Here is a 25,163-nt window from a genome sequence, read left to right as displayed (position 1 = left end):
AATCCTTGTGATGTTATTACGTCTGATGCTGCAGAGTTTGAGCTTGTGGAGCCACTAGGCTAACAGGGAAGGAGCAGAAGGGTTTGGGCCCAAGGGGTCAGCCCCTTGCTGCTTGGACCCCGATGATCGACACTTGCAGACATATTCGTACCCTTAGGACAGTGTACACCCTTGTCCCGTTATAAATATTAATACTACAGTATGCATTTAGATAGATAGATAGATAGATACTTTATTGATCCCCAAGGGGAAATTCAATTTAGTATCTGAAACAAACACACATAGCTAAACACAGATACACACAAACACAAGCTCACACATACAGACTGACATGAGGATGGGTTTGGCTTTAGAACACATATCTTTGTATAAAATTTGAAAATTCCATGTATAGATAGATACTAATTTGAGTTTCAACAGTCATTGGCTCCTATTTTCCGACCTGGCGCATGGTGGAAAACGGGTTATTTTCCCAGCGCAAAGCTTATTTGTATTTTGCGCATCTCTTTTGCACCAAGGGGTGTGGCAATTAACGACCTAAGGAGAGGATCTGGCATGTTGTCTAAAAATTGCTATCGTACAACCTAAAAGACATAATGCCACTGACCAAGAGAAACTTGGTCAGAAGTCCATGGTGAGTTGTTTATATGTTTTTTTAAGTGCGCATTATCAACAGTGATATCGGCGGGTGCACAACGCACCATGCTTCTCTCATCCACAAATGCACACCAGACAAAATATTACAAATTACACAATTACAGTGGGTAACAGAATAAAGATATTACGAAATACATCTCACAATGAGTAGTTCTTCCCCATCATGTGTAGGTTGGTAATGATGGAGAGGCAATATGAAGCACAGCTGAAGACGCACTGTCACGAGACTGCAGGAAAAATGTTTTTTATTCAGTCATTCGAACATTATTGGGGTAAGCTTTTTCCAGGCTGTTTTCGATGGTAACCCATTGTCAATCAGTAGTGAAAGTAACTAACTGTGTAGGCCTATAACTGTTGTGTCGTTGACTGACACCACAGTGAAGTTAGTTTCACTTTGCCAATGACTCAATGAGTTCAAATACCATAATAGACAAGTGCAACTGTTCCATACGTTCTTGCAGATTCCTTCAAATGTGCCGCTGACTATGAAAATACTGATGCGCTGTTTAAAGTTGCGCCGCTATCTGTTAAAGGGAATAGGGGCACTGACAGAGTGGAACTGAATCGAACCCTGTGGACACTGACAGAATGAAACTGAATTAAACCCTGTGAGCACTGACAGAATCAAACTGAATTAAACTCTGTGGGCACTGACAGAGGCTCGAATGTGGGGCAGATGCTGCTGCTCGTGCCACCGTATGCTGTGGGTCATGAAGAACCGCAACGAACATACAGTACAAAATGCAAAAACTGCTTATCTAATAAAATCTAACCAAGAGTTATTAATCACATACAAACTGCAAAAACTGCTTATCTAATAAAATGTGTTATTAATCACATACAAACTGCAAAAACTGCTAACCTAATAAAATCTAACCAAGTGTTATTCATCTTATATTGTGCAAATAATAAAATCTAACAAAGTGTTATTAATCTTATATTAAGATCAAAAAAATCTGTTTTCAGTATAAAGGGACTTACCTAGCGCTTTCTCGTAAAATCATTTGACTTAATTTGATAAGAGTTTGACTTATTTTAAGACATCTCATCATTAAAACAAGTAAATGTGGCTGCCAGTGCATTGAGCAAATTTTTCTTGATAAGACTTTGTTGTATTAAATTAAGTCAAAATGATCTTTTAAGAGAGTGCTAGGTAAGTTTATACTAGAAACAATACCAACTAGATTTGTTTTAATCTTAAGATTAATAACACTTTGTTAAATTGTATTTTTTGCAGTGCAACTAGCTCAGTTGCTGCAGAACAAATTCAGAGTGTTGATGCTAAAATGAAAGTGATATTGACTGAACATGTGTGGAAAAAATGCCAGAAACAGAAACATTAGGCAGAGAGAGTATGTGGTGAACAGGATAGCATTTACCATGATATCAAGCTGACTGAATTTCAGCTTTTTGTCATATTCCATTAACAGCCAATTCCAACCATTTTTAAGTATTGGTTAAAAAGGCCATGAACTTCTCTTTTTCCTTACAACATTTTATTTGTGTGTTATTTTCTGTTAGCCTTTCACAACCAGAGTTTTGGCAAGGTCTGTTTTGTAATCTGACTTATTACCAAATAAGTAATTGAATGAGGGTTATAGGCTTAGAATATGGCAACCAGAAAGACTTTGTTGCTGAATGTTTCTCAACTTCTGCAACTGTCACAGTAGAAAGTATTTGTTTCAACTGTCACAGTAGAAAGTCCCTCGATGATGTCTAAATGCCTGTAAGGACACACACACACATGTAGACACACAACAAAACAAAAGACGTCCCCCTTTTCTCTGTTTTGAAAGGTGTATATTTTGACTTTGAGTGTTTTTGTTGCGCCACATTCCTCCTCCCCTGCCCCAATATAAAGGATGGAGCAGGAAGCCTTCCTCAGAGCAGAGCCAGACCTGTAGCTGTGCCTTCCTCAGAGCAGAGCCAGACCTGTAGCTGTGCCTTCCTCAGAGCCAGACCTGTAGCTGTGCCTTCCTCAGAGCAGAGCCAGACCTGTAGCTGTATCCTTTTGAATCCCAGCTAGCCATCGCCACACATCATGAGGCTGATTGTGCTGATGGCTTTGGTGTGTGCGCCCCTGTGCTTGTCACGCCGCTTCCAGCGTTGTGAAGTAGCCAAGATCTTCAGAGCCGGAGGCCTTGACGGCTTTGGGGGACATTCCTTAGGCAACTGTGAGTAGAGTTATGCATTCAAATCAATTACACTACACATGTGCGTGGTTCGTGTAATTGAACATTGTTTCTATGGATGGATCTATTGATGAACATATTTATAGACATTTATCTAATTTATTATTCAGTGTTTTTTGTCCCAGTGAGTGTATGTTAATTGTGGAATGTGTCAGATTGACATAGACTGACATTTTGAAATTTGTCAGTTATGCACAGTATATTCTTGACTCGGCCTGTATACTCTGTAGATGTGTGCATGGCCTTCTGGGAGACCAAGTGGAAGTCTCATAAGGTGAGATCTGCCGATGTGGGGAAAGACTACGGAATTTTCCAGATCAACAGTTACAAGTGGTGTGATGATGGAACCCCTGGAGGAAAGAATCTGTGCAAAGTGAACTGTGCAGGTAGAGTTCCACAGACTATTGTTACTTTTATTACTATGGTTACAGAACATTTAAACATTCCGTAAAATATTGCTTTTCATTGTTTAATCAAAAGCTTGAGTCAAGACACAAAGATCCTTGATTATAAAATCTCTGCTTTAACCCTCTCTGCAAGACAGATTGAAAGAGAGAGAATTCCTTAAAAGACTTGTCTGAAAGCAACACTTTAAAGGTCCATGCAAATGAGGGTTATTTTCAACATTTTTACTCGTATTTCTTTAACAGATTTGCTGAACGATGACTTGGTGGCTTCTATTAATTGCCTGAAAATCATCGTGGAGCAGGATGGGCTGAAGGCTTGGTAAGTCCAAGTCATATGGGGGCAGCTGTGGCCTACTGGTTAGGGCTTCGGGCTTGTAAGGGTTGCCGGTTCGATTCCCGACCAGTAGGAAAAATGTGGGTAGGGGAAGTGTTTAAGCACTGCTCTCCCATGCCCACATCAACAACTGAAGTGCCCTTGAGCAAGGCATCTAACCCCTCACTGCTCCCCGCGCGCCGCTGTAGCAAGGCAGCTCACTGCTCCTTGTTAGTGTATGCTTCATTTCACTGTGTGTTCACTGTGTGCTCTGTGTGTTTACTAATTCACAGATGGGATAAATGCAGAGACCAAATTCCTTGTATACACAAATACTTGACTTAGGAACCTGATTTTATTTATAATGGAAAATTCTTATGGCCAGAATTAAAACACCAACACTCCACTCACTTTGGATTTCCAAGCAGTGAAATTAAACTTAAATTGGTACATTAAACTCTTACCAAATCGTTTGCAAACTAAGGTTAAATGCAGTTGTGTACTCAATGCCAAACTAAGGTTAAATGCAGTTGTGTACTCAATTCCGAAGCAAATGAATGTCTATGTTGTTTACTGCTGACATCATCAGCAGTTCCGCTACTGCTCAACACACTCTGTCTGTCATTATATAAAGCCCGCCCCATACCGGATAAGTGGTTTTGATTGGTTCCTGGGGTTTTGGTGATTTGGAATTCAGCTTGAATGGGAGGGTCTCCAAACGGACCTCCAGAGCAAATTCAAATGCGCTCACAGATTTGTCTGGGTTCACCCAAGCTACTGAAACATCACGTGTCAGTAAAATAATAATACTTATTAAATTCAGCAATAAAAATAGTTAGTGATTAGACAGACTCCACAGTTAAGTGAAGTCCCAGTATCTGTCCTAATTGCCCTCACTATCCCCCCTCCTCTGTAGACTGTGGTAATTGTGTCCATACGTGTGTGTATGTGTGTGTGTTTAGTCCACCCATATAACTTAAAAAGTACTTGTCTGATGTACAGTACTTAAAGGAACATGCCAACAGTTAGCCTATATATAAAAGGGAGCTATAGGATAGGCTAACTGCTCCAACCCACTTCCAGTGAATTATATATACTCTTTTGATCCCGTTAGGGAAATTTGGTCTCTGCATTTATCCCAATCCGTGAATTAGTGAAACATACACAGCACACAGTGAACACACAGTGAGGTGAAGCACACACTAATCCCGGCGCATTGAGCTGCCTGCATCAACAGCAGCGCTTGGGGAGCAGTGAGGGGTTAGGTGCCTTGCTCAAGGGCACTTCAGCCGTGCATACTGGTCGGCACCCTCCAGTTACAGGTCCGAAGTGCTAACCAGTAGGCCACGGCTGCCCCGTAAAAGGTTAGAGAGTTGATTTTTTTGACCCCGACATGAATTACAGTGTCAAAACTGGGTTATTGCACAAATGTATGTCTCACACACAGAGAGGAGAAGGGTGTGTATCACCCAGAGGAGAAGAGTGTGTATCCTCTTATCCAACTTTGGAGTAGACGGCAGACATGCTAATTTCCCAAGAAGTTGGCGTGTTCCTTTAACATTTTTAGAAAAGGCTGTTCCTCCTACATGATCATTCAGATCTGGCTCAGATGTTGGATTTTGATTTCACTTTGGATAATACGGGGTGATAGGAGCGTCTGCAGCAGTTCTGGGCTGACTGTTGTGATTGATGTATTAGTTGATGTTACCGAATCCTGTTCATGAGTTATTTCGCCTACAGGGACACCTGGACCAATTACTGCGACGGTCGCAAGATGACACGCTGGGTGAAAGGGTGTGACCTTGTGAAGGACAGTTGAAGGACACTGTGGTGGCATGGTGCTTTTCACTGATCCACCTACTGCAAATGTCTGTGCATGGTGCTTTTTATTGCGTGTCATTAAAGCATTTCTCACTGAAGACAGAAGTTATTCTTTTTGTAGCGTTGTGAACACAGTGTCCCTTTACTAAAAAAATGTTTCAATTAGGGGTATCAATTAGGGATGAATGCTGATACTATGGACGATTATCTTGGAGACATGGATTCATTGATCAGTCATTTTCAATTTCGTCATTTTTAACACCCTCCTCAATATTTAGACTACACTGCTTTCAAAACCAGTGATGTAAGATACTAACATTTATGAACATTTATGTGTCTTTCTGAATCGATTTTTTTCCCTCATTAGAGAGAATCAACCTCTTCTCCAGATGGGAAAGGCTATGTTTCTTTAATTCTACCCCCTGCACTTCAAAGGCAGTGATTACCGTCATATCTATAATTACCCGAGCCTGTGTGTGTGACGCCAGCTCTCCTGTCGAAGCAAAAGACTGATTAGTTTAATTGGTTCGCTAATTACCAGTGTGTTTTTAAGTGCTTTGTATTGCTAATTGCAGCCTGAGAAAAAGCACACATATAAATACCCCATGATGGCACACATATAAATACCCCATGGCATGGCGAGGGGCACACATATAAATACCCCATGGCATGGCGAGGGGCACACATATAAATACCCCATGGCATGGCTAGGGGCACACATATAAATACCCCATGATGGCACACATATAAATACCCCATGGCATGGCGAGGGGCACACATATAAATACCCCATGGCATGGCGAGGGGCACACATATAAATACCCCATGGCATGGCGAGGGGCACAGAATATGATCACTAAGAAGGAGAGAAAATGTGAATGTGTGCAGTCACCCCTTCAGATCTATGTGATCTGTCTTTATGTCTTTTTTATGTTGTTTTCTGTCAACTTTAATGTAAGTGTGTGTGTGTGTGTGTGTGTGTGTGTGTAGTATGTCTACTGACTCTGACACGAAAATCAGCCGCTCTACACACTAAGCACTTTTATTTTCATGTTCACAAAAGGAGATACAAGTGAAAAATAATCCCTTTTCTATGCCCCCCCCCCGACAATAAAGAGTCCTGGAGTTCTGTACATGCTGCAGAAGAAGGTGGTGAAGAGGAGGAGGAGGAGGAATATAAAACACTCAACCAACAGGGTCAGAGCAACATACAGCAATCTAAACATCCGCACAACCAACAGCTGCACTCTCTCTGCGCATCTTTATGCGTTTTTTTTTCTCTCAACATAAATATTATTTAACTCACACACACACACACACACACTCCAATAAATTAAACACTTCCAAGTTGGCAGATTCCTCTGACCCAGTTCAAGCAACGATCTGGGTTCATGATGACCCTTTGTGATGGCCCTTGGTGATGACCCTTTGTTTCTGTTCAAGTTTAGATAGTCGTTAACACATGAATGAACGGAGGTATGACTTCCATCCACGGTAAATAACTGAAAACTGTGAAACACAACCTACATTAAAAAGAAGCATTTCACGAGTGTGATATTTTTAGTTCTCAAACACAGACAATATTATACAGTTTTGCATGTGAAGCTTTGTGAAATTCATTTCCATTTTAAAATATTAACTTCTATTTTGTATAATTGCATATATTTTGCATAAACTCTGATTATTTAAATTACCTGAAAGTATTTATACAGTATTACTGTCGATAAACCCCCGAAAACAATCGATTTTACACCCTGGGGGCATGTCTATGGTCTATGATCTCTCATGTACATGCCCCCAGAGTGTAGCGCTGTAGCTGCCTCGCTGCATTAGCTGCTGGCTGTAGCAACTTGAGCTACGTAAAACTGATTGTTTTTCGGGTTTTCGCGTACCGACAGTACTCGGTGACCTTGAGAAATGGATATCTATGTGAAAACTTGCCGGATTTCTACTTTATGTGTAACATTATGGATTATAATACTGTATAAATACTTTCAGGTAATTTAAACAATCAGAGTTTATGCAAAATATATGCAATTATACAAAATAGAAGTTAATATTTGAAAATGGAAATGAATTTCACAAAGCTTCACATGCAAAACTGTATAATATTGTCTGTGTTTGAGAACTAAAAATATCACACTCGTGAAATGCTTCTTTTGAATGTAGGTTGTGTTTCATAGTTTTCCGTTATTTACCGTGGATGCTTTGAACATTTACTACTGTTTAATGGGATCATATATCAGCTGATTGTTCATAATGCAATACAACCTAAAATACTATATTGGTCATCACTGCTATAGAGCCTAAAATACTATATTAGAAATGTCACAAATTACTATGAAACTCATTTTCCAAACCATGGGCACAGTTGCTTTGAGATGAATGTGTCTGAAGAGACTTCTCTCCTTTTTTCCTTCTCTCCTTTTGAAATTTCATAGGAAGAGCACTTGAGAGTTTCCCCTTTTTTCTATCAATCCCACCCCTTCTCTCTCTCTCTCTCACACACACACACACACACACACACACACACAACACACAGTGGACTTTTGACTGGAGTTTGACTTTTGGTGCAGTTTCATTTCTTTTTGAGTCTATATATGTGTGTGTGTGTATGTCTGTGTTCATCAAAGTCTTCAATAGCAGTGACCCTATTTGCGTCAGCTTGGACTCTTAATCCCCCTGTTTTATCTCCATCCTATTTGCATCCGTCTTAATTACTGTAATTAATTCCCTCCCTGCGCTCGCTGCCAATTAGTGTAAGCCCTCCCCTAGCAACCGAGTGCACAAGGAGGCAAAGCTCCCCCTCACGCCAGGAGAGGAGAGATACGCACGGCACGGCAGAGGAAGAAAAGACAAGATGTGTGAAGGGAGTAGGCAGTGGAGAGAGAGACAGAGAGAGAGAGAGAGAGAGAGACAGAGAGAGAGAGAGAGAGAGAGAGAGAGACAGAGAGAGAGAGACAGAGAGAGACAGAGAGAGAGAGACAGAGAGAGAGACAGAGAGAGAGAGAGAGAGAGAGAGAGAGACAGAGAGAGATGATGGATGAGAGAATACGGATGAGTGGATGGATGGCAGGTGGAGGGGTATTGTAGGTAAATGCTGATGTGATGCCCACTAATGCGATTAAAAACATGCAGCTTTACACAGAAGAATGGAATCACTTGTCACGGTGGACCTTGACTGTTGGACAGTTACACATCGAGACAACACACTGGTCTGCAGACAAGCAGAGGGACAACACACTGGTCTACGGAGGGTCATCGGTCGAGACAACACACTGGTCTGCAGACAAGCGGAGGGGTCAGTTACGCATCGAGACAACACACTGGTCTGCAGACAAGCGGAGGGGTCAGTTACGCATCGAGACAACACACTGGTCTGCAGACAAGCAGAGGGGCTGCCACGCTCGAGACGATCGGAGACAAAACACTGCAGACAAGCAGAGGGTCAGTTACGCGATCGAGACAACACACTGGTCTGCAGACAAGCCGAGGGTCAGTTACGCGCCGAGACAACAAGCAGTTACGATGCAGACAAAGCCAGTTTCGAGACAACACACTGGTCTGCAGACACGAGACCGGAGGGTCACTCGAGACAACACACTGGTCTGCAGACAAGCGAGGGGTCAAACGCATCGAGGCACACTGGGCATGACAACACACTGGTCTGCAGACAAGCGGAGGGGTCAGTTACGCATCGAGACAACACACTGGTCTGCAGACAAGCGGAGGGGTCAGTTACGCATCGAGACAACACACTGGTCTGCAGACAAGCGGAGGGGTCAGTTACGCATCGAGACAACACACTGGTCTGCAGACACAATCGAGACAACACACTGGTCTGCAGACAAAACACACGCTGAGACAACACACTGGTCTGCAGACAAGCGGAGGGGTCAGTTACGCATCGAGACAACACACTGGTCTGCAGACAAGCGGAGGGGTCAGTTACGCATCGAGACAACACACTGGTCTGCAGACAAGCGGAGGGGTCAGTTACGCATCGAGACAACACACTGGTCTGCAGACAAGCGGAGGGGTCAAGCGGCATGTTGCACAAAGTGGACGACAGCGTCTCGTCCACACGCCCCCAGGAGGAGCGGTGTGCTGGTTTCCTACGCCACGTCTCCACGCACATCCTCACACCTCCATGGCACTCCCAGACTTGGGGCTCTTGGAGATCCAAAGTGTTGACTGATTGACACTTGTCTTGGTCCTCGGCTTGCTATGAGGGGAGAGAAAGAAAGAGAACGTTTGATCCAAAAGTCATCAAGCCCTTGCTATGCAGGCAGTTAGGCAGTTGGCAAATCTTACTCAAACAAGCATTTTTTTACCACTATTGTCACGGGTAATAAATTAATCTGATTTTGGTCTGAAAAATTGCTGCTCAAAGACCCATTTGCCTGTCTCCATTAAGGTGGCATTACGCCCTGTTTACAAATCAAATACATAGAAAAGGCTGAATTGTACTTTGGAACTGCAACGCAGTAGAAAAACGCTGCGCCGAATAAATAGCTGAGGCAGACTCTTGTCAAACCATTTCATGGTGGCGTGCATTCACAACACATCAGACCTCCTGTGCCATTCCATCTCCTCTGATGGCTGCACCGTGACACAGGTACAAGTGGCACACGTTGTAAAGGAGGAACCTCCCATTTATTAAAGCCCGAGAGACGATTCATCTGGAGGCAAGTTGAACGCGGTCCAGCAAGCCTTTTAATGCAGGCAGCCCGGCCGCCTAAGACTGTGATTAAATGCATTGTCTGGAGATGCCCTGCCTGGACCAATGATCGAAAATATGTTAAAAAGACATCGCTCTGACTGAGCAGGGGCCTAATAAACATCATAAATTACACAAATGAAGTGCTTTGTAATGCCCCATCAGGAAGACTAGACTCCACTTGATGTGTGTGTGTGTGTGTGTGTAGGGGGGGGAGTGGGGGCACAGGGAGGTTGCTGGAGAACGGCTTGCTTCAGCAGTTCAGTCCGTACATGTCTGGCTTCATGGTCCAGATATCGATGTGGCGATACGATGCGGGACACAGCTCAGACTGCCCTGCTGCAGCTTTGAGACATGAAGCCAGCATGTTGTAATGCTGCAGCACTGAGTCCACACACACACACACACACACACACACACACACACACACACACACACACACTCACACACACACACACACACACACACACACACACACACACACACAAAAAACACACACACACACACACATGCACACACACACACACACACACACACACACACACACACACACACACATAAACACACACACACACACACACACACACACACACACACACACACACACACACACACACACACACACACACACACACACACACACACACATACACTGCAGCTGCTAGGCTGAGCACATGCCATTAAAATGCACCCCTGTAAGCCAGGAGATTACAAATAATGAAAACTGTCGCAATAAACTGTGTGTGTGTGTGTGTGTGTGTGTGTGTGTGTGTGTGTGTGTGTGTCTGTGTGTGTCTGTGTGAGAGACAAAAAGAGCGAGAGGGAATTGTTTGTTTTCTTTAACATTCAGTGCTATACTCATTCCAGGTATAAGAGCCTTCTTGTATTAACTGAAAACAAATGAATTAGAAGCAAACCAAAGAGGGTACCTGAAAAAATACACTTTGAGTCATTATAAAATGTCAGTCCTGGAAACGTGTGATCACCTTTTGCTGAGCATCTGGAAGCAGCAGGTCCCGGACGCCACCAAGATGAGCAGCAGCAACGGAATGGTTGGAATGATCACGTACACCAGGAACATACCTGGCATGGGAACACAGGGCTGCGTTCACATTCCACACACACTGGCAAGCGTTTGTGGTGAATATGTTTTCTCTGAACAGCTGGGCTCTTGTGGGTTCATTTTAGGAAATGCAGACTATAATTTCCCTATGTTTCATTTATTAGGCTTAGAAGTGACTGCAATGGAATTGTTTTGTTAATTGCCTCTTTAGAAGAGCCCTTCAAGTACTCTACTTAGGACTTCCTCAAGGGAGCCTGTGTTGTGGCGTTAAAATGGGTTTCAAAGCCTAGAATTATTTAAAAGTACAAAGAAAGATTTCTCATAATTTGTGGAAAAGGGTATAATATAACATAACCTTTTCAAAGAAACCAATAAACTGCACTTAGTGTTCATGAACTACTTGCTCTACGTACCATTTGAGACAGAGACACCCTCTACATCAAAGTGGACTAATGCAATAATATTTAAAGAGTAAGGCCTGAGAAACCAGGCCATGTTGAAAACACACATCCACTTAAAATGCCTTGTAAAACCTGCAGGCCATTTATTAGACTATGGCTGTTTATTTATGACCCTTTCTTTCTTTCAGATTCGTATGGAAACAGATTCTTGGACTCTGTGAACTCACACACCGACTATATCCTAACACTCCTAACAACACTATAACACTATATCCTAACACTCCTAACAACACTATAACACTATATCCTAACACTCCTAACAACACTATAACATTAATTAACTGCAAATGCCTTGTGTGTGCTAGAATGGGATGCATAATTACTTGAAAGTACTAAATGGAGTAAGTGACGAAAGCTAAACATCTAACCAGATCTGCTAGAGGCACATTCTAGGGATACATGTCATTAGTTCTGACATTTCTTTTCCTTTTTGCCTTTTGTGATAGCAGAATGGACAGTGTGTCACTGTCAAGTATGGTATTTATTTGTTTGCCTAACACTGGAGAACATTTCAGAGAAAGCACCAGCAATAAGCGCATAACCGTTCAGATTTGGAGCGCATAAGCGGTCAGATTAGGAATTGTTCTGCGTTCTCATGGTGCTCTCATGTGTTACCTGAGGGGTCAGCCACTAACACTGGACTCTCCCCGTCCTCCGCATCCACAGCTGGCTTCGTGTTCGCAGACTCCTCTGATGCGTGAGCGTCTGAGAATGCATAGACATTTGTAAACATGTCTTCCTGTTATACCAACAGTGTGTTTCAGCCAGAGTTTTGGACAGAATGTGAAAACATGCTTGTAAGATTTACTAGCATGGAGCAGGTTACAGGCTAATAATACATTATATTACATCATCATAATACATTATATTACAATAAATGAATTCATTATAGTATCACTATTATTCAAAACGACCAACAACGTGGCTGTTTAAGGTTTATGGGGATTTGTTTCCCCCCAAACTATTTCATCTGTTTCAGGAATGTTGCCAGTCCAAGTGTACAGGTGTGGCATGAAGAGCATTTTTCCAAGGCACAGGTGTGTATGTTACGTAATCCTGTCTGTAATATTAGCAGTGGGAAAGCCTCTCACCTGTTTCACGAATTCCAGGCCTGTCCCCTTGTTCCTTCACCAAATGGCTCTCTAGACCAGAAATGATAACTTTGTCATAATGTTTTGTATGAGTGTGTGTGTGTGCCTATGTGGATGTGTCTGTTCGCATGTGTGATTAAATGTTTGACACTGGTTTCTATCTGTTGGAATGGAACATACAAAAGAAGAAATGCGGCTGTTTGTTCTAATCATTTCTGGACTGTCCAACACTGTGTTCAACCCTGTCTGAAGCAGTCTAAGTGGACATAAGCGTCACATGTCATGTTTATTCAGACGTCTGCATATTCTCTGTCACCTGGCTCATATTTGCAGATGAAGTTGTGCTTCATGTTGCATCTGTCATCGTTCCACTGGTACAGGTAGGCTCCGCCCAGGCCGTGATGCGCGGTGGGCTGGTGATACATCACCACGCAGGCCTCGCCCCCACACGACGGCTCGTCAAAGTACCAGTTCCTTAGAGACGGGTAGAGGACACGCCCATGTCAACGCCACCACACAGGAATGTTAGGGTAGCATAAGTGATCGCCATGTCAACGCCACCACACAGGAATGTTAGGGTAGCATAAGTGATCGCCATGTCAATGCCACCACACAGGAATGTTAGGGTAGCATAAGTGATGTAAGTGTGCAGACATTCACAATAATCACCAAATCTATTTAAATTCAGAACTGTTGAAAACCTGTGAGAACTGTGAGAACCTGTGGTTCTTCATAAATCAACCAATCACCAATCAGCAACATCACAACAGGTTCATGAAGACAGCATAAATCAACCAATCACATGCACACAAACCCACAGAAGTGGAACCAACGTTCAGGTCCCACTTGACAAAACTGATAGCTGTGTACAATATGCCCAACCAATGCGTGTCTGTCGTTTAAAAGCTTCCAAATGACCGTAAGGAATCTCTGCTGGTCTCCTCTTTTCTCATCAGCTGTGTATCGTCCTGCCACCGCCGCTCACCTGAACTCCGACACACTCCCGTCCGTCCAGCGGTAAAGGTCTGGGCAGGAGGTGACCCCGGCGTGCTCCTGGGTGCTGTCGCCGTCCGAGCGGGTCAGGCCGATCCAGAAGTCTCCGTCGGCGATGCTGCTGATCTCCCGCAGGAGCCACTCGACGTGGCGCTGCTCGGCGGCGTTGTCCACGCTCAGCAGCGAGCCGCCGTCCAGCTCGCACGCCTGACTCGCCTCCCAGAAGGCCACGCGGCTCGTCATGTCGCGGAAGTAGGCGATCTTGTAGCACGGCTGCTCTGGGCCCCCATGGCACACGGTCTGGCCTGCAATAACGTTGTTATATATATATCACATATCTGGCCTGCAATAACGTTGTTACATATATCACATATCTGGCCTGCAATAACGTTGTTATATATATATCACATATCTGGCCTGTAATAACGTTGTTATTTATATATCACATATCTGGCCTGCAATCAGCTTGTTATATATATCACATATCTGGCCTGTAATAACGTTGTTATTTATATATCACATATCTGGCCTGCAATCAGCTTGTTATATATATCACATATCTGGCCTGTAATAACGTTGTTATATATATCACATATCTGGCCTGCAATCAGCTTGTTATATATATCACATATCTGGCCTGCAATAAGGTTGTTATATATATCACATATCTGGCCTGCAATCAGCTTGTTATATATATCACATATCTGGCCTGCAATAAGGTTGTTATATATATATCACATATCTGGCCTGCAATAAGGTTGTTATGTTATATATATCAAAATAAGGTCATTATGTTATACATATCAGAATAGGCTGTTATATTATATACATACATCAGAATAAGGTTTTCATATTATATACATACATCAAAATAAGGTTGCTATATTATTATTAGAATATGGTTGTTATATTGTGTACACATTAGAATAAAGTTGTTATAATGTAGACATATTATATACGTTATATATTTGAATTTGAGTTATGGCTTATGAGTTTTCACATTGCCATATCACAGTTCAAATTTCTCACTAAAATTTTATGGTGAAAATGCGCACGTCACACATCATACCTTGTTCATACTACATAGCCATATTTATTCTGCTCTTATAAGGTAACTGCTAATAGACTGCACATATTTAATTTATATCACTGTAAACCACCTTCTGTAAACCAACTGTATAGGCCTACTACTGTCTACACTGCACTATATTTCTTGTCCTGTCTATGCACCACCTGTCTATACTTTGTATATCACATTGCACTTTTCTGCTTTTTGTGCACTTCTGGTTAGACGCAAACTGCATTTCATTGTCTTTGTACTTGTACTCAATGACAATAAAGTGGAATCTAATATAAAATATGTCTTTTGTAATAGCAGTCCATTCTATTATTGAATATTTTACTCTACAATAAGCAGACAAGTCAGGCAACAAAGTTTGAAGTTGGGATTCAGATGCAGAGAGCCAGAAGCAGCATATTTTCAGTCCAGTCATGCACGGAAGCCAGAGTATTTCATTCATTAGTCCTGCCTCTTGGTCCAAGAACTCCGCTAATTAACAAATGTAGATGGATGATGCGCTGCTCTGGGGCGCACGCTGCCTGTCTCAACCTCTTCATGCCTTGTCTGAGCAATGATGATCTTTTCTCCCCAATTTGTCTGACCCATGAGAGTCACAGGGCTAAACAAGTTATCGTTCTCCCATCCAGAATTTAACCATCCAATAGCCTGTAGAACAATTCAGACTAAATCATCCGGTTTTGCCGAGAGTTTTAATGTAGTGCATTGAAAGTCCTTCTTGATATATCCTTTCAGTGGAACATCTCTGACAGGCTGCTTGGGTGCAGACAATATCATCCTAATCATAACTGATCCATTACCATCCAATCGAATACCATTTCAATAACTGTAACATTTTTGGACTTGTTCTCACAATACTGAGTGAATGTGGACTGACAGACAACACAGAGGAAGCAAATACAAAACAGAAGCTCAATAAAGCTCCAAGCAATGTTATTCAAGCCTTTGTGAGGCAGTCAAGGATTTACAGGATTTACTTTTGGATATACATCCCTTATACAGACAAGCAAAAAAGAGGTTCTAAAAGAGGATGCATGGCAAGGGCAGACGGATAAGGTATAGCGCTGATGAGCTCATAGCATTCTTCATCTGCTGGTCATAGCTTTATATGATCATGTAGCCGAGCCGAGAATTTAACCACCTCACTGCTCATCCACTGGTAATGGCGGAGGGCAATTCAAGCCCTCATAAAAAGCCAGGGTTACAGCAGCACATTGCGAATAATAACCGTGATTAATACACACTCTGTTAAAACTCTAATAATAACATTAGCTCACTGCCCAGGAGGTACTTTAAATAATTGCCTGATCCAGATTTGCACTCTCATCACTTTGGGTCCGGTAATGGGCCGGGTCCTGCAGGAGGACTGGACTCAGCAGTTTACGCACCAACTTCCCACTTTTTCATCTCTTTGCTTCCTTCCTCTGTTTCCGATTCCTCCCTCTTTGCTGATGCTCAATCCCTCAATTCCATTTGACCATTTCCTAAACTTTTGACCCCATCATTCAACGCCACTGTCCTATGTCAAAGCCTTCCAGACATCTCTTTAATACCGGTGATCTCAGCTTTGGTTGTCACTATTTGCACTGCCTTGCAATGTACTATTGCTTACTTTTGCACAAAACTGTTCAAAGATTTCTGTCACGTCAAACAATCAACTGTGAACGCACTCTCTCTCTCACACACACACACACACACTTTCACTCACTCTCTCTCTCTCTCACACACACACGCACAATGGGTAAATTTAAGAATTTAGATATAATTCTAATCCAGAAGTGCATTACAATTTTTGGATACTTCACCATACAACTTAATTAAAACCTTTTGCATGTTATATTTCAATTAATATTTTAGATTTCTCATTGACAAAATCTGACAAAAACATTTCCCCTTTTAGACACTCGTATTGCGTTTTAGCCATACCAAATAAGTTATGCATTAGGTATGCCTAACTGCAGTCTCACCATGAGGCTAAACTTTTCCTCGAGTTTAAAATGTAATTAATTTCGACTCACCGCTTACAACTCTCGCGCCATGGGCATGTAGGACAAGGACGCTCAACCCGGACAAAATTCGAATAGCAATCATGTCCACGCGCATCCTCCAGAGTTTCATAAAAGACACTCAAAACGCCGTGAGCCGCCAACTGAGCACACGTAGACAAACGGCCTCTGAGGCTCAGAATGCCTTTGTCTCCTGTTCACTAGTGGCCACTCTGGCTGTCAGTTTCGGGGATAGACATGGTGTCCCTGAATAAAGCTCGCCTGTCAGTTTGAGGGGCGCTCTAGGTTTAGGCGAAGCAGAGTCACTCCTCCCTCTCTCCGCGCGCTGTCGGATGTGTGATGTGTTCCCAACGTTGCGAGCACGCTCAACCACTCGACTCTAACGTTTATTGATCTCCCCCCTCGTGCCTGCCAAGGCTCGCCTGCAGCTAATCGACCAGGGCCACAGCTGTAACCCCGCGTCTCCACCACCTATTTCATTAAACCTCAAAACACGACTGAGCATGTGAGCTTGGCAATTATGCATATCAAAACTGTGAAATTACATATTTGAGTTCATGGCATCTAGGCTAGATCGTGTATCATCCTCACAAACCAAAAGTCGCTGTACCCTTTTAAAATGGTTGGCTAGTCTTCTTCAATGAGGATATATTAACCTGCCATTACCAGGAACCGTTGAATGAGAGGAATTCCCTGAACTGATATACTTCATGCGATTAGATCATTGCTTGGGCAGAGACGGCATCATTCCTAGATTTATGTGGGTTTTGATGGGTTTGCTTGCATGTGGGGGTTTTCTCTCTTATTCTTGCATTTGGAAAATCAAATATGATTCATTTAAATATGGTTCTACGATCTATCGATCTATAGATCTATAGAAAATCTATCGATGCTTCGCCATCCTTACATTATGTCTCACAAATTCCTTTTGTCTTCAAAGAAACTGCTGGCATGGGCAGCACTGTGCCTTCACTGTTTCAGAGGGATTGTTTGTGTTTGTATACAAAATAGAAAATACATGTTAAATGTTAAATATAGACTAGATATCTGTAAATATTAAAATCAGATGATGATGACAGATGATTGTCTTAAAGGAGCCACACCACTTTTATGACACTATGGCATACGAAAGCTGTTTTGTTGACCTTTAGTCTTGTTACTGTGTGTGGAGAACAGGCCAGTTATGAGCTCTGTCCAACATTGGTGGTAGGATTAGAAAAAAAAATCAGCACATTTTAATCATATCTCAATAATACCGATAACCGTGATCATTTTGGTCATGGTATCTCTAGTGGCTGGCAGAAAAGTTGAGTGGCTGGTCGATTTTGGAATCCACCAGCCACAGTGGCAGGTGGACAAAATATTTATATTATAAATATTTTCATGCCTGCAGTGGATACAAACTGAAAACGCAGTGATTCATCTTTTGATCCTCAAACTGGCATGCCTGGCGCTTACTGACCGTAGCCCATTTGAAAGTATTACATCTATTCTCTGCTTTGTATTTTATTATAGCCTATCTATCTCTTCTGGTTTTATTAGATGTAGATGTATATCAGTCAATCAATCAATCAATCAATCAATCAATCAACCAATCAGCAGTCAGCTCCACCTCAAATGATCATTTTCACCCAGAGTAACTTCCCTAATGTTTTATGAAGTCACCGATTCCTCTGGCTCCCAATTCCACCTTCCATTTTGTCCCACATAATACTAGCAGCAGTTCTTCATCCCCTGCGGCCACTGTGCTGTGCCCGTCTGCCCTGTGGGGGAGACCACAATGCCCCCTCATCAGCCCAGCATGGGTCTGAAAGTGGCCTGGCGAGTCTACTGAGGCCTGTGGGCATTGTTCCTGCCCGCTTCCTTCACTCTGATGGCCAATTACGCTGTCATGGCCAGACACCTGCCCCGCGTGCGGATTGATCTGGCTGTGGAGCCATGCCGATCCAGGGCTGTTAACTGTGCTGTAATATGCATCGACACAGAAATGCTATTACTTAATTTGCTATTCGCTATTGATCAGTTATTTCTCTGAAGTTGATGCCATTCAGTTTTGCCTTGTGTGCTCGATAACGACACTAAGAGATTCTCTGACACATTATCAATAAAAACGGAAGCTGCATTATTACAGGAACCCTCATCTGGATGGTTATTAAAGAGATCTGGCAGGAAACGCTGGCAGCGAGGAAGGGGCGGGGGCCTAAAAGAAATGTCGGGTAATCACAAAAACCGGGAGTCTGAGTGCGTTGTGATGCCGTGAGGCGAGGGGGGGGGGGGAGGGAGGAAGCCAGCTTGCAGAAAGTGAGCCATAACTGGGCCAGGTGACTTCTGACTCTGCTGAGGCTGCAAGCATCCCGCACCACAGACCCGGCCAGAGCATCACCATCAATAACGTCCACGGCTGCATACCAGCCACCCCCCTCATGCTGTTTCCGTTGCAGCGGCCCCCGCTGCACCATCAGGCTGTCTCTATGGTGTTTCCTGTCTATTGTTACCAATATCTCTTTGTCCACATAAAACAATCAGCGGTGTATTTAATCTACCCTGGCCGGCCTGGATCATGATTTACTTACATGAGGCCAGGCAGACATCTAATATTATTGTGCGCTCACCGGTGGGAAGTCTAGCCTTTTTAAGTGATTATGGTTAAATGCATTGTTGTGTCTACGAGACACTTTTATTGGCCAACCCTCGGTGCTGAGGCCAGAGACTTGTCTGGCGTGGAGCGTTTGCCTGTGAAAGAGTATTTGTCAGATAGATTTGTTAGAGTGGCCTGGCTTGCACCTGAGGGGGTCCTGACCTGGAGGACACAGTAATAAGTCAGGACCCATTTCACCATTCTTTCATGTGTCTCCTAAAAATTCACTGAAGTATATCTTTTGGAAAAATAACAAGTGGTGCTTCTGCAGTGAAAAATCTAGGTCATACCAAACAATATCCTTAAACTAAAACAATTCTAATAGTCTGGTCTTACCTGCAGAATGTAGGAAATGGACACTATTTTACTGCACACTAAATCCTCACTCCTTTCAATCTCCCTGCTTGTACCTTTTCTATGAAATAATTTTGTCTAAAGCTAAAAGTGTATTTATTGATGACACTGGTAAATCATTCTCTCACAGATTGGCTGAAACATATCACATATCACATATCACATATCACATTTTTCAAATATTCACAGGAGAGATGTTAAAATCCTAGTGTTATAGATAGAGGATCTCCAACTGCAGCCAGTCAACCACCAAGCCCATGCACCATCAAACATAACATCACCAACAAAGCAACCAAGCCTATGCACCATCAAAAATAACATCACCAACAAAGCAACCAAGCCTATGTACCATCAAACATAACATCACCAACAAAGCAACCAAGCCTATGTACCATCAAACATAACATCACCAACAAAGCAACCAAGCCTATGTACCATCAAAAATAACATCACCAACAAAGCAACCAAGCCTATGTACCATCAAACATAAAATCACCAACAAAGCAACCTTTGTGGGCAAAAACAGCTTTTGAGAGCATATCACTAAGGGTTATCAGCAGGCACCTACTTCATCTGTGTTTCATAGAATTTAGGCCCACGACACCACCATATACACCTCGAAGAGAACTACAATGTGGAGTAGTGCAAACCCACAGTGCCAAAATGTTGCAAAGATCTGAGGCCCTCGTGAGGGTTAAAGGCCTTTAACATCACTAATATCACCAAACCCACAGCACCACTGAGACGTCAATCCTGTTCAACCAACTTCATGGTTCCACCCCTGGTTCATACATCTCTCAGTATTGACCCATGGGTTATTCCTCAGATCAACTGCCCCTTCTTCCTGTCTGCCCTCGCCCACACCCCCCCCCCCCAGGACGGCTGAGCCGCAGGTCCCAGAAGAGACATAAGGCAGCGCTGGGGAGACGATGAAGAATGGCGGCTGGAGGGGTGAGTGTGAAAGACACGCCTGCCATCGCCGCTGACCCTGGCAGAGACAAACGAGGGGCCCCTGAAGTCCGCTGGGGAAAGTGAGTCCTCGCTCTTCGCTGATTGGATTAACGGGCTGCTCCGAGGCGATGGGAGATGAGGCGCAGCATTAAAAGGAAGTACCAGACATCCATTAAAGTAACCAATGTGTCCGCCACGTTCAGATGCCTCTTCTGCAAGGCTCACTGTCCGACCCAAGTGGTCATTGACCCGTATCATTGTATCCCATAATTCACTTGTAGGCCTTTGTTATCATAGTTTCCAATTTCATTCCATGTGGATTAGCGCCTTATAATGCACATTTCACACCCCAAACATGGAGGAATGCTAGCTCTGGGCCACTTCAGGAGTAAACTAATACCTCTCTCCACAGAGAAGGAAGCTCATCGGTGTGGGCCCACAGATGTCAATTAAACTGATTGAGAGATAGAGTTAGGTCCTGTAAGTATGGCTCTTGTGTATCGTCATATTGTAAGCCATTAGGACTAACTGCAACGGTTTGATTAACCCGGCGCCATTGCAAGTCTTTTCTGGAGGCTACCGAGAAGGAGGATGAACCGTGAACCTCTGGAGAAAAAAAGAGTGAAAAAAGGGACAAGCCAGTAAAACCAGGAGAAAGTCTCCGGCTAATGAATGGGCCTTCTTTATGACCCCTCGGAGACCCACTGCACTGCGGAGCTCCACTCCTCTTCATCACTTAGAGAGCTCACCATACCGCTAACGCTAGCTCCTCTCCCTGTAGCCTCGCACCGCCAGGGGTGACATCAGCCGGTGACTGGTGCTCAGGGCTAATTCAATCAGTATTTAGGCTATAGTGTGGGCTATGGGGTAAACGCAGATAATCCAGCTCAGAGACTTGTGAAACCAGCCACGCGTTTATGTCAGCTAAACACTCACAGTTGAGAAAGAGATGTCACACAGTTGATTAAACACAGACAGACAGACAAACAAACAAACAAACACACACCCACATCTACCCCCCAAACACACACAAAAGGAAAATACGCACATATTGGGGTGTCTTCAGTTACTATTCCTAAATATGCATTTGCTCATTGAAGGTCTTTGAAAAACACTCTCACCAACTCCTACACACTGAGAAGAGCAAAATATAGACCTACTCCCATTCGTCTGCAGCAAGCAAATAAATGAAGCATGTTTTCGTAGAGTTGCCTTTTCTCTTCCTCTTTTCTTATATATATAGAAACTACTATGGCACGCCACTTCTGTTGGAGTGGGTACTGTGCGAGCTAGGCACAGGGGTGTATTTTCCCCCAAATTGCTCCATTTCCACAAATGGACTCTTATTGATTCTAAGAATGCATCTCTTCAAAACAGATAATCTGTTACTGCCATTTACCTCTGCCAGTCACCACTTAAGCGTAATTACCCTATAGTCAATACTGTAGCCTGCCCTTGCCTGCAGTTAACCTTTCAGTCACCAGCCAGGGGCTTCAAATGCAGGGCTCCTAGCCAGAGCAGGAGAAAGCAGAGCAATTGGGTCGGGGAGGCAAAATTAGATTATTTCTTCATTAATTCAGTTAGTTGGTTGTTTAATGGATAAAAGAAACTGCAGGATATACCTCAAGTTCAGAAATGATGTTGGAGCACTAGAAAATGACCCCCCCAACACATATATGTGTTTATATTTTATATCTCTGACTGCAAAAAACATTAGTACAAATGATGGCTGAATTGGACATTTTTAGAGATGTGTAACTGTTCCAGTATATGTGTATGGCATCTGATTATTGTGCTATTTATTGCATTCTGCAGAATTCACAACTTTTCAGGGATTTCAATACAATAATAAAACCCAATTATGTTTAGTGGCTCTAGAGCAGGACTCTATGGGATCCAGAGTCCGATGACACTACATGGTTTGTGGTGTAACGATTCAACATTTAGCTCCTTGCATTTCTTCTACTTCAGATAGACTTAAGCTTAAAAATGAACATCCAAACAAAATTAAATATAAATGTGAATAAAATAATAGTATGATTCATATTATCAATAAAACAATAGTATGATTCATATTGTCAATAAAATAATAGTATGATTCATACTGTCAACAAAACATAATGCCTCGTATTGTAGGCCAGTTTTTTATTAGACACTTTTTATTAACTTGTGAGTGATTGAGGATGTATTAAATTAACACCTATCTGAGGGCCCAACCAACAGAATAAGAGAAGATAGACTAACCAGGCAGATTATCAACTCTTCCTGTGAATAAAACCTTTTTTTTTGTTTTACTATACACAGGTTTTTTTTACTGAGAATTGGCACCAAACTTATAACTTTTTATCAAACTCAAAAACACATTGTTTTTATGCTTATAGTGTATTATAAGACTAATTATGACTTTTATGCTTATAGTCATTTCATCACATATGTATTATGTACATTGAATACTGTATTTATCAGATATTTCCTTTTATGTGACATTCATATGAAATGTGCCATCAATCTGAGCCTCCACTAGTGTTATTGAATAACAGTCTATGAACTATGTCAAAAACACATCCTGTATGACTGTCTTTCCTTGGCTATGGTACTGTATAAATATACTGGCTATGATAAATGTAATAAGTAATAATGTATGTAATAAGTAAACTCAAATTGAAACTGCACCCTCAAATGATGCAGACTGTGAGTAAAATGATTTGTCCAAAATCCATTTTCTTTCTCGCACAGTAAATGTAGATTCTTCTGTGATTGCCTTGCATGATTACATTTTAGGGAACACGTAAAAACTTGATTATGCTAACCACTATAAAATGGGCTCTGAGTGACCTGCCTTAATGTGGCCACACAGTTTTAAAAAAATCAATCCACGGTTATGAATTGGCCTTGTCAGATTCTCTACGGGAGACAATGTATTTTCATAAGATGGGCAGTAATTTTGTAGTAGATGACAGGCAGCTTATGAAATATGTAAAACCTCTTCTCTTGGCAACCCACTGAACATTTGTCACTAGTGCCACCTATAGAGCGATGGCCTAGTCTTTTCACCATAAAAACTCAGCATTTTTGGGACTGGTTAATCCCTAGAAAATAGATACTAATCCGTGCTTTTGGGGAGTATTATTCAGTGTAATACAATACAATAATGTCTTGTAAAACATTGCTCAACATCAAAGACATGGAAAACAAAAACATCTAAAAGAATTAAGCAGTCTGTTACAGAGCAATATAGTGATACTTCTGCAGCACTTGAACATTCTGAAGAAATGTTCCTTTAAGTCAGTTAAATGTCAGTTAAATTCCGTCAATATGAGTGTACCCATAGACTGTATATACAGTCCTTGAGTGTACCAAAGTGTGTGTGTGTGTGTGTGTGTGTGTGTGTGTGTGTGTGTGTGTGTGTGTGTGTGTGTGTGTGTGTGTGTGTGTGTGAGTGAGTGAGTGAGTGAGTGAGCGAGTGAGTGTGTGTGTGTGTGTGCGTGTGTGTATGAGTGAGTGAGTGAGTGTGTGTGTGTGTGTGTGTGTGTGTGTGTGTGTGTGTGTGTGCACTGTGTTGAAGTGCTGCAGCAGTCGTCCAAGTCTTGCTGCCTCTCCCACTGTGAGTTAATAAGGGTAATTAATGACTACCAGCTATTTGACAAAAAGAGCAGTCCTCATCATTAATCTCTTCACAATTAGCCAAGATGCCAGAACAAACAATCACTTTTCATTACACATCCAAAAAAAAAAAAATCCTGATTAAAATTGATTTTCTGACTTGAGTCGATATTCAGCTGTGGGATTGAGAGGTTAAAGAGTCTCCTGTCCCTGTCATAAAAGACCAACTGTTCTCCAAAATTGAGAAAGCAGCTCCAAGTGATCTAGGCTAAGTAAATACATATTGCGCATATTGCGAACTGCTTAATTATAATGTAACGTTTTACAGTATTCAATGCGGTGGCTATTCACGTCAGACTGGACTACTAAACATCTACCTGCAATTAACTTTGGCCTAGGCCTACTGCAGTTTCCTTTAGGCTGTAGGTCCCCGGTGTGGAATAGCCTATCGGAATAGCAATTTTAGTGCAACGTCGCCCCCAATCGTCATTCTTTGAACATGCACTAGACTATAGCTCTGCACTAGACTAATGACTAACTCGCCTAATGTTTGAATAGTCCACGCCCATCAGTCATGTAACCTAATGGATTATTGGAGACAGTGAGACACATAGTAAAGTAGCTTTTCAAGGTATGGAAAATGTGACAAAGACAGAATAGGCCAAAAATGCAAAAGCTTCCAGAATTGGAATGATAAACTCTTTCCCTTGTCGACTTCAACATCTTCGCTACTCTACAGCTCCTTCTTGTAGCATTATCAGATATGGTTTATGAATCTGTTATCCCTGTGAGGATATCATTCGGTCTAAAGTGCA

General features: G+C 42.4%; 2 protein-coding genes across 2 annotated transcripts; one reads left to right on the top strand and one right to left on the bottom strand.

Annotated features, from left to right (window-relative positions):
- The first annotated feature begins 2,537 nt into the window (after positions 1-2,537).
- lyz (lysozyme) lies at positions 2,538-5,488 on the top strand. The gene is made up of 4 exons (XM_048266628.1): positions 2,538-2,831; positions 3,080-3,235; positions 3,500-3,575; positions 5,310-5,488. The coding sequence occupies exons 1-4, from the start codon at positions 2,699-2,701 to the stop codon at positions 5,386-5,388; spliced, it is 444 nt and encodes a 147-aa protein (XP_048122585.1). The 5' UTR covers positions 2,538-2,698; the 3' UTR covers positions 5,389-5,488.
- Positions 5,489-9,257: 3,769 nt separating this feature from the next.
- On the bottom strand, positions 9,258-17,118 carry chodl (chondrolectin). Its single transcript, XM_048266942.1, has 7 exons — positions 16,815-17,118; positions 13,711-14,023; positions 13,042-13,199; positions 12,726-12,776; positions 12,250-12,339; positions 11,097-11,193; positions 9,258-9,615 (listed from the first exon to the last, which is right to left on the bottom strand). The coding sequence occupies exons 1-7, from the start codon at positions 16,912-16,914 to the stop codon at positions 9,531-9,533; spliced, it is 894 nt and encodes a 297-aa protein (XP_048122899.1). The 5' UTR covers positions 16,915-17,118; the 3' UTR covers positions 9,258-9,530.
- Positions 17,119-25,163: the final 8,045 nt, after the last annotated feature.

Source organism: Alosa alosa, chromosome 16 (assembly GCF_017589495.1).
Source record: "Alosa alosa isolate M-15738 ecotype Scorff River chromosome 16, AALO_Geno_1.1, whole genome shotgun sequence".
Classification (NCBI taxonomy): domain Eukaryota; kingdom Metazoa; phylum Chordata; class Actinopteri; order Clupeiformes; family Clupeidae; genus Alosa; species Alosa alosa.
Note: the sequence above shows the minus strand (reverse complement) of the source record. Positions and strands in the feature narration are given on the sequence as shown.